Raw genomic sequence first — 20525 nt, 5'->3', positions numbered from 1 at the left:
ACTTATGTTTTCATGTAAAATAGCTTAAAGGCGTCACATGGAACTTACAGATAAATTAGATTGATGTATTTTAATACCATAGGAAAAGTAATACAGATTTATTCAATAATTACTATAATATAAGTTGTGGTAAACTAACTTTGTTTCAGCGTAGAGGGGGTTCTACTAGTATCCAGTATATCAGATTGTTCTTGAAGGGGATTTGGTTGCTTTCTTGATTTACTTTTCTGGAAGGAGGTTTTCTTTTAGGCTAGACATAAGGGTTGTGGCATTATCTATTAGATAAAACCCATTGGTGATCTGGTGGGATTTAAACTCCGGACCTCAGGGACCAAAGGTCTGGCTCTACCACTAGAACGACTCGCTCCCCCGAGATGGATTCCTCATAGATAGTGGAAGGATGTTAAAATGTACAGCTAATTTATACTATGGGTTAAATTCTGCGTTCCCCTAGATACAGGTATGATCGAGTTTGATGCAGTCTGTTATGTAAAGTGTAGGTCTGGCTCGGTGTGATGCTATTATTGTATAAGGAATTGAATGTTTTGCGAATATGGAGTGATACTACGGTCAGCATTTTTGTTCCAAAAACAGTAGTCGTCTTATCGCGCTCAGTCAACTAGGGAACTATTTGTTGGATAAGAACGCGTTTAATTTGATTGCGATGGTTTCCCACCTTTAGACCCTTTCTAAACAGTTATTACTATTGGAATACATATGCTGCATAAGCAGTATGTAGTTCCGCGTCAAAAATCCTATTTAGACTATGCAGTTTTGTTGTTAAGAGGTTCCATTGGACAATGCTTTGTTATTCACAAAGCAGACCTCCCTGGATGAAGATCACTTCTTGGTCTTAATGTTTATAACTTTTTAGAGAAGTTTATTGCATAAAATATGGATAAGGCACAGAATGATGAATTAATTAAACAGAAAGTATAACAACAATGTTGTTGTGGACTAAAAATTTCTGTGAGGATGGATTTTGCTTAGTATTCATTGGTTTTTCATACTTACGGTTTCCCAACCTTGTCAGTTGAGTGAGAGACATGAGTAGGGAATGTTTTCAAGAGCTGTTAATCTAAGTATACAATCAACGCTAAAGATGAGCTGATGCTGATCACACAGCTGATGTGTTCAAAGTATAATGAATTGTATATTTTAAACATCATATACCACATACACACAAAGTCGTTGGATTTGTCTTAGTTGCGAGAATTGTATGCTTCAACTCTATTAAAGCTATGGTAGTAAAAAACCGGACATACCTTATTTTCCATTTCAAAATAAAAAAAAGCGTCCAGGTCTATCAAGGATTTCTTTTGTCATGGGATCCAATCGTTCTGTAACAAGGACGCCAGCATATTGAGCTAAAACAATGCCATTGTGTACGTTGTGTCTGGCAAATTCGGCTGCAGCCTTAATCTGTAAAAAAGTCATAAATGATTTTGAGGTAAACGTGATGCCAAGTGAAACTGTAGGATAATAGTCCAGGAAAATTAGACCAAAAATAGATCGTGCTTCCCGGAAAATCGTCTAAAACTAGAAAGTATTTAATATCTTTTGGGGGTCCAAAATAAGAGTTGAGTTTGCAAAAGATTTTGACGTGTGATTACGTTTTGGGAGTAGAAAAACTGCGAACGTTTTGCACTTATTTGAGGTTTTTCGCTTATTAACCTCAAATGCCACATTTCATGGTCATTTTATTAGTCAGTTCTTCAAGCGCAATAAATTATGTGTGACTGATATAAAATATGTCAAAGTTTGCTGAGCAGTTTAGTCGCAGTAGTTTATCTAAGATGTGTTACTTTAACTAGCATTACCAAAATGTTATACTTTTTTACAGTTTTTGTCTTACGATTCCTTATAAAATAATATTATATATTGATGGGTATCTTTGGGGTATAGTGCTCAAACAGTAATCTAGAGGTCGCCGGTTTGTTCCTGAGAAAAAATGTGTTGCTTTTTGATGGTTCGAAACTGGAACCAGCTGTACTTGATCATTGGGCTTTCAATAAAATGGTCGTGACTTATGATACAGCTGATCTTGGTCAGTAACAAAGCTACACAAGGCATCTCACTCCATTCTACAGTCATCCTTCACTCGTCATTTGGGTTAAAATACGCACTTAGGAGGCGGTACCATCTTAAATGGCAATGGTGATAATAATAAAGTAAACGATGACAGACAATAGTTCTAGACGATTTTTTGGGATGCATTATTATGTCTAATTTGCCTAAGCTGTAAAAGCCGTGTTTTTCCCCCTTTTTTTCCTTATGTTGCAATTTTCAACATAGTCAAAGCTATTTATACGATGAGTTTTACCAAACGAAAGTAGCTATAACAATTATTAAGTATCATCGTATGAAAGATTTGGTAAACCTAGGACTAATAATATTGCTTATTAAAAACTATAAAACTACTCATTAAAATTGTTTTAAATGTATACGAGTTGTCGGCCCGTCCTACGTACGGGAATGGAGTTGTCAATTAAAACTATATAGGCTATATAATTCAAGCACAGTTTAAGCAGTTCAAAATCTATTGTAAAGAAAAAGCTGCCAAGATGAATTAACACATGTGATCATTGTTATTTCCCAACCTTACCTCGAAAATTTGAGTGGCAATAGTTATTTGTGTAACTATTGGGGAAAGTGGCACTTTGCTGCACACGAGAGCAATGTTTACGCAGAAGCCGCAGGCGAGTGCGGAATGATCTCGAGTGCAGCAAAGGCCTTTTGCACTCGTGTTACACATTATATTTTTCCTACGGTCACTATAAAGCATAAAAATAATTAGTCTTTCAAACACTATGAAACACGTTTTCAGGTTCAGCTGGCAACACAAATAGATGCCCTAGAGAAAGTAGTACCCGGTCCGTATCACTCCGCTTTTTTCCTGGGCAAGAAATTTGCTCCGCGACTTGAGAGTATAGTTCAGTATTTGTTTGTAATTTGAAGTGGTTTCCGCGCCTATAAAAATGCATTAAAAGTATTTTCTTGATTATTAAATTTCTTAGGAATGTTTTAAAACGTTTAAGAGAAAAGTCCAGAAAGTTCAGAAATACCGAAAGTATAAACACGAAATGACAGGTTAAATCGTAGTTATGATAGTCAATCAGCTGCTCATAGTATTATTATCTTTAAGTGTTGCCAACCTATTTCCAAGCGTACACGGATTACGTGCATAATTGAACCACGCTGTTTTGTGTTGTTTCGTTGGAATCCTGATGTGCGCCAAAGTATAAACCATATGACAAAGTATAAACCGTACGACAAAGTATAAATATGCAGCAATTAGCAGCTTTATGTACTCTAAACAGTACAAGGAAGCCCACATTTTGACGGGTGACTGTAGGAAAAATATATTTTCATAAACTTTCTTTTGAAAGATCGTGAGCTTCGATTCGTATACAGCAATGGTTATAGAATCTTACTTATTTCCTATAATCAATGACAAAATCACAGAGTAAATAAAATCACCTCATAGTTCTATAGAATATAGAATATTTTTATATTCAACCAGCTGTTAGTTATAAAAAATTATATTGAACTAAAACAAACTAATGATTTTAAAGACTGCTCAAAAAAATAAATGAGATGATCTAGTATTTTACTATGTACATTTAAATAATCTGTCATCCTCTTACCGAATAAATGAAGGTATAAATGATTATAGCTTTACACATAGTATAAATAAGTCAAAACTACGTATGCAATTTCATTTTATCCAAATACTGATTTTGTGTTGCGAACGCTGAATGCTTACAGCTGTTACGTAAAGCAAATGATATTATAGCAAAAGCTAGTCTAGAATGTCTACGTCAGCTGTTAGAGTAAAAAAAAAATAAAACTTAATTTCTTAAAAACTTATACCCTAAACTAAAATTATGGCTTCGACATTCCCTAGTTCTAAAAATTATCTTTTTTCAACACAAAAAATCGTGAAAATCCGTCAAGTAATTGATTCAGAATCGTGAAATATAAAAAAAAACTTGTCACGTTTTAATATATATAAAATGATGATGATGATAGTAATAAATGCGTCTGTTTGTCCGTTGCATGATAACGAGTGATTTTTGGTCAGATTTTAAGAAATTTAGCACGAATGTGTAGGGTGGCAGTTTTAACGTGGGTGAGTTTGCACGGATCACAAACAAGGGGTTATGGGGTTTGAAAATTTTAAATGTTTTTAATTGTTTACCCTTAAGACATAAAAGTGCCTATTTTAACTACAACCATCTTGTGGAGATAGAAAACTAACCATTTTTCATACTATAGCATTATTGTACTAATGAAGGCTATGGAGGAAAAAAAGTTTTGTCTAGAAGTCTCATGTAATCTATTCTCAAAAAGAATAATTTATTTTTGTAAAAAAACTACTTAAAATGCAAAAAAAGAAAAATGAAAATAAACGGTATCAGCATTTTGACACATACTTTCTCCCATAAGTTTGTCAACAACCTTTATCATGTGTAAGCGGTGAGAGTAAATATACGGAAATGGGATTTTTACAACTTTATTCAAAATTTAAATGGCTACAACATACAAAATTTTTATCAAAATCGTTCGGGCCATTTTTGTTTAAATCCGATTTTTCCGGTTTTTAGGGTTTTTATGGGAAAATCCCCATTAAAAATCAAAATTTCAAAAAATGAAAAAATACCTGTAGATACCATGGATTAGAACCTACAAACCAAATTTCATCGAAATCGGACCATAGGTGTAGTCCCTAGCTCTGTACACATCCACACACACACACACACACACACACACACACCCACACAGACATCACTTCGAAAACCACTTTTTTGGGTCCAGGGGGACCCAAAACTAATACATCCACTCAAAACTCAAACTCGAAAATGTTGACGAAAACAATACTTTCTCCAACACAACAACAATGGTATAAGGGCAGAAAGTAAAAATATAATTAAATGTAAACTTTTTTCATAATTAACCTCGCGAATTTCAAGTTGGCTACACAACATACTGAACATATAAAGAGGATGTCCACATTGCAGGAGATTAACTATCAATAAAGGTGTCAATCATTATGTTTTCCAGAGTTATGCGTTGGGTGTTATTTTATCATTGTAACCTATCATCGGCACATACCTTCAAAAAGTTATTTTTTACACGATAATAAATTATAATCTTATGATGGTATTAACAAATATCTTTTAAAAATGATGCATTTAAATGTTTTTTAATTTAGAAATAGTTATTTGTGTAACTAGTGGTGAAAGTGGCACTTTGCTGCACACGAGAGCAATGTTTACGCACGAGCCGAATGATCTCGAGTGCAGCAAAGGCCTTTTTCACTCGTGTTACACATTATATTTTTCCTACAGTCACTATAAATCATATAAATAATTAGTCTTTCAAACACTATACAATACGTTTTTAGGTTCAGCTGGCAACACAAATGGTGCCCTAGAGAAAGTAGTACCCGCGATCCGTATCACTCCGCTATTTTTCCTCGGCAAGAAATGTGCTCCACGTTTTGAGAATATAGTTCCGTATGTTTTTGTAATTTGAAGTGGTTTCCGTGCCTAAAAAATTCTTTAAAGGTATTTTCTTGTTTATTAAGATCGTAAGAATGTTTTAAAAACGTTTAAAAGAAAATTCCATAAAGTTCAGAAATACCGAAATTATAAACACGAAACGACAGGTTAAATCGTAGTTATAATAGTCAATCAGCTGCTCATAGTATTATTATCTTTAAGTGTTGCCAAGCTATTTCCAAGCGTACTCGGATTACGTGCATAATAGAACCACGCTGTTGTGTGTTGTTTCGTTGGAATCCTGATGTGCGGCAAATTATAAACTGTACGACAAAGTATAAACCGTACGGCAAAGTATAAATATGCAGCAATTAGCAGCTTTCTGTACTATAAACAGTACAAGGAAGCCAACTTTGTCGGGCGACTGTAAGAAAAAGAACTTTTTAATACTAAATCAGCTTCTCTTGCCTATCACAATATCAAAATATTTTTTCATATTCAAATAGAAAGTTTGTGTGTGTTAGTTTTATTATGCATTCATTCAGAAGTAAACATTAAATACAAGTAAATACTTCCTTTGATATCCAACAAAACGGTTCATATGTTTTTTTTTTGCGAATTTCCCATATAGGGAATAAGCTATTATCGTAGTACTCATGGTAAGACCTGGACCCGGGACCGATTTTTTTTTCGTTTTGAGGTCCCTAGAGGCCAAAAAACCATCCGTTCAAATTTATATATATATATATATATATATATATATATATATATATACATTTTTATTTATTTATATATATATATGTGTCCGTTAGCGCGTTAACTCGAGCAAAAATGATCCGATTTTGATGAAATTTGGTACAAACGTGTAAACCTACGTTTATTCGAACGAGTTCGCGAACCAGCATGATCGGACCATGGGAACGGGGGTTTATGGGGGCTTTTATGGGGTAAAAATGGGTTTTTCCCATTTTTGACCCAAAAAACATAAAATTTTGCAATTTCTTTCTAAACTATTTTGTAGAGCTTAAAAAAACAAACAATTTAGTATATTGAAGCGTTAGAATGCGCCTAATAGTTACGGAGAAAATTTCAAAAAATTGTAAATTTAAAATTTCCATGTTATTTTTATAGAAAACTAGCTGTAACCCGCGGGCTTTGCCCCGTTTAACTTCTTAATTTTCAAGATGATCTCGTTTGCATGGCTCAATCACGTCCTGGTTGAAGTTCGTTCGCTACGCTCACTCACCTTTAGGTTGGAGCTCGTTCGCTGCGCTCACTTTCCTTCAGGTTAGCTCGTTCGCTACGCTCACTTGCCTTCAGGTTAGCTCGTTCGCTACGCTCACTCGCCTCCAGGTTGAAGTTCGTTCGCTACGCTCACTCACCTTTTGGTTGCAAATTAGCTGTTGTCATAAATGTAAAAGAAATAATAGTGCTAGTGCTGCACCCTGTTGGTAATCCTTGTAACTTTAATGCTATTGAACATCACAGAACAGAACCAACTTGTTTAATTGAAACAGCTGTTAAGATTCAATAATTTCATTTCTCATAAGGTTAACATGGGATGGGAAACTCCAGAGCCACTGGGGCGGAGTCCGAAAGGATTTTTGAAATACGAATATGCCTATATGTTAATCGGGAATGTGAGCTATCATCATGCCAAATTTCAGCCCAATCCGGCCAGTATTTTTCGCGTTTACTTTTCCCATACATACAGCAACCACCTCTTTTTTATAATAGTATAGATAATTAAACTGTTGTAGTTTGCTTGTTTATTAACATATTTTGCCCAAATTTGGAAAATGTTTTTATTACTTACCAACTATTCACATTTTACATAAATAACACTTTTACCCTCCCTGTTGCAGCAAACCTAAGTATGTTTTAAACTGATTCTTTTTAAATAGGGAATAAATGTGATATTTTTAAGGAGACATTTTAGTATAAATCCATTCAGGGAAATGGAAATTCGCTTAGTCTGCAGGTTTGCTGCGGCGGGGGTATTTTATATATTTATGTCATCCAGCTATATTTTATTGATTTTCAAAATACACTCCCTATCTTTTATTTTATTCATAGTTGCAGTGTGAAAGCCACGCCGACTTGGAATAAGTGAGTTTGAATGTAACAAACGTTTATTTTATTAAAATTATTCAATTTTTTTTTAGAACTTTAAAACGTTCGGTTTTTTTTTTATTATTTCATGATGTTTAGTGAATGTTTAATTTTTTATATACAGGGTGTTTCAGAATTAGTATCGGATATTTTAGAGTATTATTCCTGTGTAAGAAACATATCCAAATATCATAATCAAACAGTCCGGAAGTCTTTAGTTACTCAAACAGCCGCCATTTTGTTTCTCCTCTAATATTTTTTTAAAAGAAGATGGTTAAACGTACGAAATTGAAACTTTGCAAAAACATTTCTGACCACTAGACAAAGCTACAGAAAAATTATGACAATTTTCCGAATACATAAAACAAAATGGCGTCCATTTAAAATTTTGTTTCTTAAATTACTCAAAAACCATCGATTTTATGACAATTTTACAAGAATAACTTATTTAAGGTAATTTTATTACAAACCGATTGACACCTTAATTTTTACAATTGGACGTATAATAACTGAGATATGGCAGTTGTTTTAGTGATACGTGACCGCTGGAGGTTAGTTGAGGAGCCATGCGGCTAAAGTCTGCCACAACAATGCAACAGTGCTCCTGCTCCTGCTGCTGCACGGGGAGACCGTGTTTTCATTGACATAGGCACGTTGCACACACACCGATTTTGGACGACCGGTTTTTTACCGGTCGTCCAAATTCCAATAGTGAACCACAGGCGGGAACGGGACCTTGCACACACGCCGACCGCTGATCGGCGCCGGTAAAATGCCGATGAGCTGCCGGCCACTGCCACTGCATACCGCCGGTGCCGGGGATGTGCCAGCGACGCAGTGGCGTACGTAGCTAAATACAAGCTTGCACACACACCGATTGTTTGCCGACCGTCTGGCAGTTCTCGCTACACCATCCTCCATTTCAAGCCACTGCTCTTCTGACATTTTTAATTAATTTTGGTAGTGCGTGCTTATAACGTTTTAAATAGGTGACTTAATAGATAAGGATGCTATTGACATTTTGAAATAGGTAGTTGAAAATTTTACTGCTATCAAGCCATAGTTCTTAAAAAAGTGTGTGGAATGTTCCCGTTTTTTCTCTGCTTTTATTAATTGGATAAATCCAGAAGATACGTTTAATCATACAGCGCTTAATACCTACGTCGATACAATAACTACATAGCAACAACTCTTTTAGGATTAAGTATTCAATAATAACTCAATAACTCGTTTATTGAACCAGGTGGACACAATTACATTTATAGGTTAGGTCAAAATAATATAATATGCATTTTAATTGAACTTAGAATAATCTCTTAGAATAATATCTTAGTAATCTCGTCTCGTTCTCGATACAACAACAGAGACTGATCGTTTCGCCGATAAAAATCCGGTATGTGTGCAAACACCAAGATCCGATAAAATATCGACCAACTTATTACCGACCGTCCAAAATCGGTGTGTGTGCAAATAGCCATAAACTGTCATGTCTTTATTGATACTTATTCGTTTTAAATGTGGTTTCCACCATTGTACTCGTTATAAAAGTACGAAGCTTTTGATTTGTAGTTTTACGTCAGTAAAAATCCCGTTGTACCATTATTAAAATAAGAAAAGTGCCTGACTTTATATTTTTTTTAGTTAAATCTATACCATTAATACGCGAACACTACGTTTGTGTGCTTCAGTGGCTTTGAAAGCTCCCATGTTGTCCTTATGAAGATCATAATATTGTTTACATTTTGATCAGCTGTATAACTTAATTACTGTTATTTATTTTTCAATTAAAAAAAAACGCATTGTACCTTTACTGATTTTGTTGAAATTAAATATTTATTACTTTAATTTACAATGTAAAAAATCGAAAAAGCCTGGACGATTTGATATATTTTACCTCCTATATAATGAAGAACACTTACAATATGAAGATTCCCACAAACAATGAACAAGGATGTTGTTAGCCGAAGTGTTACTATTTTGTAGGAAACACGGACTAAACTTTATGATGATTGGCAAAGGAAAACACTAAGGCTGAATTAAACTGGAACGGCAAGGAGATTCAATATATGTTTTCATAAAAGTCAAGTGATTTAAACATAATATTACTACATCCAAGAAACCTTAATACAACTTTCATTGAAGGATTTGCATCATTCACATTTGAGGGAAACAAAAAACCATCTGAACAACATTAGGCCTTTCAATTCTAAAATTTTTCAGGTAAATATAACTTACGTTATAACAGTAACTAGCCAATTAATGCTTATTGAAGCAAATACAATTTTTATAGAGAGGTTATGCAGAAAATCAGGCAGTTCTTAAGTAATGCAAACAAAATGTTATCGCTATAAAAAAATGACTGAAATTTGTAAACGTACTGGCGACAATGGGTAGTACCATGCAGACTACATTATCATTGACGAAGATCAACATGGACAACCTAATGCGGCTAAATGTGGGAAACATTTGTAGAATACACTGAAACACCAGATCAGCTTTTTAAAATGATAAATTATTTACAAGAAATGTTGATTATATGGTTCAGTTAGGTACGTAATCTATGAGTTGAGTATTTTAAATTCAACGGAAAATATGACGTTAATTAGTTTTTAAATAAGTTATTTGTTTTCAAATAACTACTTTATTTCTTTGCAATTGCTCGATTTCGAGCAACATGTAGGCCTACACAAGTTATTATTATTATGCCCCTTAAAATACAGAGGTCTAAGGCTATCTTATTTACTAAATGCATACTACTTTTTATTTACAAACAAATGACCCGATTAAAATTGATTTAATGACAAAAACATTAGTGAAGTTAAGTCTCAATAGTTTTTTTTTTAGTTTCAAAATTATACAATTTATTGCCACAATTAATTTTAAGTCTAGGAACATATTAGGGACATTTTAGGACATAAGGGAAATCGGTCTTTGGCAAAAGTTACACAAAATAATACTGTTCGAAAACACATAGGAAACATGTGTTTACAATTTTATCGTATTGAAATATTTTTGTCATAAATAAATTGTTTGATTCGTAAATAACATGTTTTTTTCATAACCTATTCTAAACCTTTTGTTGCTCCTTTCATTTGGTACTCCAACTGAACAAATATATAACTTCAGTTAAGTTAGCTGTATGAAGCATATTTTGTTACTAAAATGATAAATCTTATATATAAAAAAATGGGTTTTCTTATCCGAGTTCGTTTGGCTCTGCTGTGCGACCGATTTTCATGATAGAGGTATAAAATTGAAGATTTGCACGCACAGATTTGCCATCAAGCATCGGCATATATTTATATACTTACTTTGTATTACTCGACCAAAAACATAATTTTATTCGTGTTTGAATTCTCACATTAATTTAAGATGCATTTCACAAGCAAAAATTATATAATCCTATATTTTGGTCTAACAACTTTCAGTGAAATTTCACATAAGCAATTAGTTATTCTAATTGGACGAGTTTCAAGCAAACGCAAGCTGAAGAACCAACATAAAAACTATTTTCATGAGGTTTTTTATGATTAAAAATCAATAGCTCCAGTATTGTTCATGATTTTTATATGTTTTTGACTAAAAATAATCAGTAAAGTGCAGGCTTTCATTTGAGATATTGATCGTTTGAATCAGTTAAGCTCATGATACTGTAAAACTTAACCAAAAATCATAAAGTTGATTATTTCTAGGATTTAACATTTATTTTTACGCTGCGGAGCAGCATGGGTCCTCTCGTACATGTTAAATTAATGAAAAACATAACATCAAACATTAAAAACATAAGTTTGTAAGCTAAATTAAATAATCATTAGCAATGATAACAGCTTTATCGTTAATTTAAAAAGTGGCAGCAACAAACCGTATTTAGTAGATTTAAGTATTGAATTTAATCTAAAAATAATTATTTTAATACAAAACATATACCATAATCCCCGCAATTCCATGCAGATTACAACTGTGCAAATGAATTGATAATCGAGCCACTATGAACAGAGATAAAGCGTATTTTGTGAGCGCAAACACGGAAACGCCATAAGACGAAATGAGTAAGAGAGAGACAGCTCAGACGTTAGTGGTGGGGGGAGTGCCGAGCGGCCGGACCGAAAACATTGCTTGAAATGAAAACCAGATAAAGTATGAGAAGAAAAAAATGAAACTCCAGAGATAAAAGAAAGTTGACAAAACATAATTAGGTCACGCCTGCTAAATGATTTGCCACAAGTAAGAGCTAATCCCCTTGGTCTAATAAGACAAAGGCTAGAGATAATGAATCAATAGAGGAAGGAGAGCGCCGCTTAGTTCTGATACGGGAAAGACTAAACAATGAAAAACTTAAAGAAAGATACTACAGGATGAGCGTGAATCGTCAGCGATTGGAACAAGAATCTCCAGAACAATAATCTGAAAGAATTGAAGAAATTAGGATTTATCATCATGGACGAACCAGAAATGATAATCATTTCATAAGAACAGAAAGACTGGCAAACAAACTAAGTGATACACAAAGATCTCGTGGATTTGATTTTTTCTTTGAAATCAGTAAATTCGCTGATACCCCATTTGAGATTAGCCAAAAACAGTTGTATCAAAAACAGAGAGTTGTCCATATTTTATTAGGCCGAATGAAAAACTGAATGTCTTTACTAAAGACATCGCTATGTCAGACAACATCTTTTCCTGCAATCGAGGTTCTTCTACGCTAAAAATAAATAAAGTACCGTCTCAAGCCTTTTGGAATGATATGAAAGTTATTTCTCAGCCACCAACACTAACAAATCTCTCAGAAGTAGAACAAAGGTTGTTTTATAACAAAAGCTTTAGTAGCATCATTTGAATGGTTTCAGCCAACAGCTTTAGGCATATTATTGTTATTTATTCTCTTTTCTGCACAAATATAAGCAAAATAAAAGTTGGATATTTGAAGTTTTCAGAATTTTTACCGCAACAAATATTACACTTAAACATAATGTTATCTAAAATACCAAAGGGAAACTCTCCTAGTCATTTTGGTGACGGAACCAAGTTGATCGGTAAAAGAATCACAGAGAAATTGGTGAACATCCGTATAAAAAAATACATTGTCACAAACGAATTGAGAACCTCCTCCTTTTGTTAATAGTAGGGACAAGTTGGTTAAAAAGATTCTCGTAGTTAGTTTGTTATGGATACATGTTTTTACAATTTTGGTACTTTATTTATTTCATTTAGTAAAATTATAAATTACTAAAACACACTCTTCCCTGTTCACGTGGCAATCCTACGGTTGGATTCTTGGCATTGACCGTCAAGTCAGAGATATGACAGTGGATAAGATTGAGGGGTGACGAGACTTGGGATTCGCGGACTCAAGGAAGGAAAATGAGAGAAAACCGCGAACTGAAGAGGTTTAGGGAATACATGTGCTTTGAAGGACCATTACATTATTTATGTAATATAAAGAAATATATAACTAAATTTATAAAAATTTAAAATCAAGTTATTTTGTTAATTTAAATTTTTTACTATTTCAATTAAACTTGGACTTTCTAAATTATTGCATAGAGTGTTTTTTTTTTCAACGTTCTTATTTGGTGATGCGACATTTTTTTATTTATCTTTATCACCATTAAACTGTTAATCACACCTTAGCAAATATAATTTTTCGGTCTCTTTCACCATTTTACCTTTATAGAACAACCAAACGAGTGTATGACGAAATTTCGGGTTGAGAGACAAAATTAGATTTTAAAGTACGTAATTGTCGTCTCACCTGAAATTCTGTCACACCTTAAATTTGTCCAGATAGCTTAGCCTACTATGAGATAGTCCAGGACTCTAACGTGTTCGTTAATTAATTATCGTTTCGAGTTTATTGGCTCAGAATATTAATTATAACAATAATGCTTACAATGTTAAGCTTACCTTTAACTAGGTAGAGAGCTTAGTGGTAGGTAGTGGCTCATCATAGCCACTCGAAAAATATGTGAAGCTAAATTTAGAATTTTGAATAAATTATCGAGAATGCGGATGACCTAATTAATTAGAAACTTAACTAAAACGTGATTCGGTCGTTATACTTGGTAATCACCAAAGTAAACGTGTCGGGAGAATTTAACTCGGTCGATCACCAGAGTTGATGCGGTGTTTCTTAAAACAAATTTGCGTAGGACGGCTCGGGGTAACGGAATAATCCCCACGGATATTACTCGGGTGTATTAAATAAATTTCGTGGCAAGTAAGAGTCGAGAGTACGTGTGCTGACGACGGGAAAAAGCGTGCAAGTCGCGCGCAGCACGCAATTGCGGGCACAATTAAAATAAAAATTAAACTTCTCTACAGCTAAAATTAAACGAAATTCTATATCGGTAGCACACAATAGCTAAGGACTCCACCACCAAGGGGAAAACTTTATGTAACTCACCAGGATGACTCGGGTCTTTCCTAATAATTGTTGGATTGCTCCAAACAGCAACGTCCTTATCGATCTGAGGCGGGTAGACAACTGAACTTGAGGTCTGCTCCTCTGGCCCTTCTTCCCATCGCTCCTGGCGGCAGGGTAGCTAACTAACTTCCTCCCCACTACGATGACGTAGGCCTGCTCCTTCGATGCCGTTGTCAACGCGGGCGCGGTTTACCCCGAACGAAAACTAATACTTCTAAATAAAACTTAAAAACGGCTTTTAACCCCTTGACGGCTTTTGGGTCGTTACAAGTGTCACCTTATTTCAAGGGAGGAGACATGTGATTCGCATGTTATTTGTATGAATTTGAACTATTTTGGTGTTTTTGGGCTCTGGAGACATGACAATGAAACAACAAGTCGGTCCTGACATGAGACCTACAATAATAGCTTATTCCATAAATGGGATAAATAGTAACACAATTTAAGACTGCAAATACTGTTCTTACCATTATTGCGTTTAGTTCTACGTCTTCTTTTCTTCCGTTAAAGAAACCATGATCAATATGAAGTGCAACTTCTTTGCCCTTGTAGATTTCCTTTCGATTGAGAAATTGTTCCTATAACACAATTATTGTTAAACATTTCCAGTATTGCAATTTACATATTTACATATTCCAATAGCATACATGTTTTCATGTTTTGCGAGATAGTTACATTATGAGTTGCCAATCAGAGGTAACGGAACAAAACATTTTACACTTTACGAAAACGTGGTATTTAATAAGATTGAGATCAGATGGTGCTGATATTTTTAGTCAGCTGCACTCCACGAATGTTAAGTTCCACCAGACCCCAACCGTTTGTTGTATTTAAAGGGCCGAAAGGGAGTTCATGTGCATTTGAAGATGCCTAATTAGGTTATGTACCAATGACTCTCAAAGGTTTTATGTTCTTAAACAATGCCATGAAACAGCTGTCAGCTTATCTGCAGTGTACATGGATTGCTTACAAGCCACCATACCCATGCTTCGCAACGGGAAGAGAATGCTAAAGAGAATAATTTGTTTTATGAATATGATGTATAAAAAGTAAATAACTCATAAATAAAAGTCCACAATTTTGGTAAAGCACGAACGAAATCATTTTTAAACACGTATTAATCAATTTGGATTGTATAATATTAAGTGTACTCATAAAATACCATTAAAACTTTACCCATTACTACTTTGGGTAGTGTCCTACGAATTTTCCTAGTATTAAAATAAAAAATTACTCTGTCCCATAAGCCTGTTGTATATTGGCCCTATTCATGGAAAAATTATTGATATAATCCGAACTTTCACATCTACGATATTAGTTCTTTCCATTTAAGTCATTAACTTGATCATTAATGTACCAAAAGTTAGCCTATTCAGTGTATTTTGTAGTATTCAGTGCCACATTCACAAAATATCGCAAATCATGTAATAGATAATAAAAAAAAACATATCTATAAACCATCCTACTTAGACAGTTCTCAATTTGTATCACAGCTTTTTGTTGCTGGTGAGTTAGCTGTTGTCATAAGGTCAGACAAACAATAAATAAATATATAAATAATAAATAAAAATACCTTTATGTACAAGCAAGTTTCATATTATATTATTTTCAAACTAACTCAAGTCAAAAACTAAATCTAAACTAGCCTAATATTTACACATATATACAAAAATTACCATGGAAAAACATGAACAATTTAAAATTAACCTTTGTTTTTTCTTCATTGCAGCCCTGAATGAACAATAGGATTTGGAGGTCTTTATGTCTTGAGGGAGGCCATTACACAACTGCGGGCCGAAATAAAAAAATACTTTCTTCCAATCTCAAACCTCACTTTAGTAAAGTGGGGCCTGCGGTCGGAACGAGTACCAAGCAGACAGATCTCCCCCTTGTAAATAAGCATCCCGCTGAGGTACCGAGGCTCTCCCAGCCTGAGCTCTTTGTGGACCAGGCAGCAGGTAAACCTCCTGCACATGTCATCCTTTGGGACACGTGGTCAAAGTTATTATGGCCAAAAATGAACCTTAAGGCAGAATTTTGAATTCTTTGAACTCTTGCCATATCCTCCTTAGAGATGCTGTTTCCATGCAGGGAAGCAATGTGTGAATGCTGGAAGGACCAAGGATCGCACGAGTTTCATTTTGACACATTCTGGCAGTAGAGTTTTAAATCTGTTAATACCTCTCAGTCTACCCACTGCACCTTTAACTGCAGATGTGATATGGTCAGAAAAAGAGAGGTCTTTGTCAAGTACAAAACCAACTGTGTTGACAGTGTTGCAAAGAGACAATCTCATGCCATCAAGGGTGACTTCTATAGCAGATTTAATCAATTCCTCTATCAGACTGTGTAGTCCAGTATGCATAACAACACACTTGTCAACATTCAATCCGAGCCCATTCGTGAACGACCACTGAAAAATGCTGTGCAAATCAGTATTGATGAGCCGAATTGCTTCTGATGCCATGTCTGGCCTGTACGACAAGTGAAGTTGGCAGTCGTCATCATAAAAGTGTGCTGCACAAAATACCACACTTCTGAGCAAGTCAACCGTGTACAAGTTGAACAGCACCAGGCCTAAACAGCTACCTTGAGGAACACCACGCAGTTTGCAAAGCGGATCTGACGTCTCACTCCCACTTTTTATAACCTGCAGTCGGGACTCCAAATATGACCGGAACCAACAAACATCTTTTTTACTGCAACCGTAGCACTTCATTTTGGCCAATAATAATTCATGATCAATAGAGTCAAATGCTTGAGAATAATCGAGAATAGCTAATGTGCTGTAGTAGAGTCCTTTATCTTTGGCTTCGAATAGATCCGCAAACATATCAGTCAGTACAAGTGCTGTGTTTTTTTCCTAAACCCTGACTGTAGCTAACACAATTTCATTGACTATGTATACCTACAGGTATATATAGGTATATTGACTATATACATGTATATTGACTACATTCACTATATAGGTCTATATATATATATATATAGGTGCTATATATATAGGACAATATAGTCAATGACAATATATTATACTCATCTAGAAATGAAACAATCTGTTTAGTTACTATATTTTCCATTATTTTTGACATTGCAGGAAACACAGAGATAGGTCTTAGCTGAATATATATGATTATTTTTTCTCGAGTTATCATGTTAATGGACATATATATATATAACTCGAGAAAAAATAATCCGATTTTGTTAAAATTAAAATCAAACGTGTAAACCTAGGTTTATTCAAACGAGTTAGCGAACCAGTAAGATCGGACTATGGCAAGAGGGGCTTATGGGGGGTTTTATGGGATGAAAATGGGGTTTTCTAATTTTTAAACCTAAAAACATAAAACTTTTCAATTTCATTTCAAACCATTTTGTAGAGCTAAAAAAACAGATAATTTAGTATATTGAAGCGTTGTTGTATGCCTAACGGTTATAGATTAAATTTAAAAAAGTGTCAAATAAAAAATTAAAAGATAAAGGACTCTACAGCAAATTAGCTATTCTAGATTATTCTCAAGCATTTGACTCTATTGATCATGAATTATTATTGGCCAAAATGAAGTGCTATGGTTGCAGTAAAAAAGATGTTTGTTGGTTCCGGTCATATTTAGAGTGCCGACTGCATGTTATTTAAAGTGTGAGTGAGACGTCAGATCCGCTTTGCAAACTGCGTGGTGTTCCTCAAGGTAGTTGTTTAGGCCCAATGCTGTTCAACTTGTACACGTTTGACTTGCCCAGAAGTGTGAAATTTTGTGCAGCACACTTGTATGCTAAGAGTGAGTTCTTTCTTTGCAAAATGTTCTCTAACACCTAAAGTTATGTCCTGTAAATATAACAATTGTTCTTCTACGTGTTGCCTTATTTTATTGAAGAATAAATCAATATAAAAGTTTGGGATACCCTTAGTGCATTCTTTTTGTGTACGGAATCTGCGTCCAGGATTAATTTTCTGACATAAAATGAGGTTACTAACCTGTTGTCAATCAATCTTATCGTTATATAAACACAATGGAATACGCGCTGTGTAGCAGCCGATTGGTACGGTTACAGACAGCTCCCCCCACCACAGTCCGGTCATGCCTGCCGTGCCGCCATTTAATGCAATGTTATCGTACGCTTATTATAACACCTAAACTTAATGTGATTGCATTGTTTTATAAGCATTAAATGTATGTAACAGCATTTACCTTTTATTTTGTAGATTGGATTTATTTGTTGCGAAATATTGGTTATTTTATTTAAAACCTCGATATTGTAAAGCACTTATTTTTGAACGATATTGGCAATAAAACAAGAGTGTACTAGTTCCAAGTCATATGCATTTCCATGGTCATATTAAAGTCATATTAAAGTCCATGGGAAAGTCATATACATTTTTTAAAAACAAAACTTAGAAAAATGATTTATGTTTTTTACCAATTAGGTCAAATTTTACGACATGAAGAAATTAAAAGAATTTATTATGCCTACGTTCAATCTCATCTGCAGTATGGTTTAATAGCTTGGGGAGGGGCTTATTCATCAGTAATTGAACCTTTGTTCGTAATTCAAAAATCAATAATTAGAGCTGCGTTAAGAAAACCGAGACGTTATTCTACTGATCATCTGTTCAAAGAATCCCAGTTTTTATCAATAAGGCAGCTATATGTTAAAGATTTATTAGCTTATTCATACATTCATTTAGACCTTATCACCTTGCCAGTAGTTCATAACTATCATACCAGAAACTCAGTGATGATAGGATTACGGGTCCCAAGAGTTCTCAAATCAATCAATTTAACAAATTCCTTTTACATTGCTAATTGCTTGTTGCGTAATATTCCTCCAGAAATTAGGGACCTGCGAGTGTCACTGAGTGTATATAAGAGGGTTATCACTAATTGGCTGATGGAGATAGGCCTTGACAATACAGAGTCGCTTATCAGCCCAGAATATCTCGTTTAGACCTAACCAACTGATAACTGGACTATCTATTGTACCTTCCACAGCACTCTTACTTGACGGAATCCACGCCTCAGTAAAAAAATTTGGTTTGAAAGAAAAAAGTTATGCTTTAATCGGATGTAATGCAAACAATGTGTTATTGATTGCACGTTGCATATGGTTTTTTAGGTTATTTTATAACTGTTATAGTATTAATTGTATAGTGTTATTTTACCAAGTTATTGTTAGTTCTTTTTTTATGTGTATTGTGAAGTGTGAAGAACTTTTATTTTGACAGCAGACAGCTAAGGACTCTATCACGCACAGGTCATTGTGACCCATGTGGTATTTTTTATTTTTTGTATTTATTGCTGCAAAACAGTGTGTAAAAAATAAAGAATTTTCTCTCTCTCTCTCAAGTAGTTCCAAAAAGTACTTAAGTATAAAAACATAAGAAAAAGTAAGGTACTAGAGAATTCTATGAACTTTAACTTAAATTAAAACATAACACTAAATGATTAAAAGAAACCTTAATGATTACTTAACAAAACAAAATCATAAATACACAACTGCAAAACCTGTTTCAATAATGTTATAGCATTAGTATATTGTAGAGAGTAAGTCATTACATGTTTTTAGAATATTACGAAAGACTAATTATTTCAAAATGCATTGAAATATTAATTTAAGAAGCTAAGAATTTAAAACTAGTAGAACTTTTTTGGTTAGGCCTTGTGTTTAAAGTACAAATTCACATTAATTGAACCGTTTTGGTTGTTGGAAATTAAAACAGTTGATGACAAAATAACAAATGTGTGTTTGTTTATGTCGGAAAAATCATAAACAAATATAATACACATTACTTTCGCATAATAAACATTCTTCTTGCGTAGGAAAACGATGTAGTCTAATAAGAATCCTTGCAGGTGATAAACATAAACTAATCCCCCTACGTATAGAATTACAAACAATTCAATGGAATACTGACCTGTGATTGTATCCAGTCATATCCCACCTGGAAAAAACACGAACAAAATTAAAACAAATAAAAAAAAAAAAATAAACAGTATCAGCAATCACATACTTTCTCCCATTAACTTTCAACAACCGATATCGTGGTTAAGCGATGAGAGTAACTATCATATAAGTAAAAATCACAAAGATTTCATTAACTTTTGAACCTTCATTTTTAAAGATTTTTCTGGGGTTGCACTATTTGTTTGGAATTTTAAGGACCATAACAGAGAAATTTTTATCAGAATTGGTTTGTTTAAATCCATTTTCCGTTTTTTTCATGGGTTTTATGGGGAAATAACATAAGTTACAATAAGTTTTGAACAGTAATTGTTACAGAAATGGGTGATCTACTATGTTTTTAAGAATTATAAGATCCATGACATACTAATATCAATCGAAACAGTTTTTTTATCCAATAATTCTCTTATTTTTTGTTTTTATTTGACAATATCATAAGCTACAATAACCTTTGAACTGTATTTTTTACAGGAATATGAGCTCTACTATTTTATTAAGAATTTAAAGGGCTACAGCATACTAAA

At 34.0% G+C, this 20525-nt stretch overlaps 1 protein-coding gene across 1 annotated transcript in view; it reads right to left on the bottom strand.

Moving 5' to 3' along the window:
• Positions 1–1278: 1278 nt before the first annotated feature.
• LOC128992990 (uncharacterized) overlaps positions 1279–20525 on the bottom strand; it is a 35162-nt gene continuing 15915 nt past the window's right edge. The window contains exons 5-7 of the mRNA XM_054416739.1: positions 19955–19981; positions 14508–14618; positions 1279–1422 (exon numbers count right to left, since the gene is read on the bottom strand). Of these exons, the coding sequence (XP_054272714.1) occupies positions 1279–1422; positions 14508–14618; positions 19955–19981 (282 nt within the window). The remainder of the gene's footprint in view (positions 1423–14507; positions 14619–19954; positions 19982–20525) is intronic.

Source organism: Macrosteles quadrilineatus, unplaced genomic scaffold (assembly GCF_028750875.1).
Source record: "Macrosteles quadrilineatus isolate MER2022 unplaced genomic scaffold, UCM_ALF_1.0 Scaffold_4__1_contigs__length_99947679, whole genome shotgun sequence".
NCBI classification, from domain to species: Eukaryota; Metazoa; Arthropoda; class Insecta; order Hemiptera; family Cicadellidae; genus Macrosteles; species Macrosteles quadrilineatus.
The sequence above is the reverse complement of the archived record's forward strand: the minus strand, read 5'-3'. Positions and strand labels throughout refer to the sequence as shown.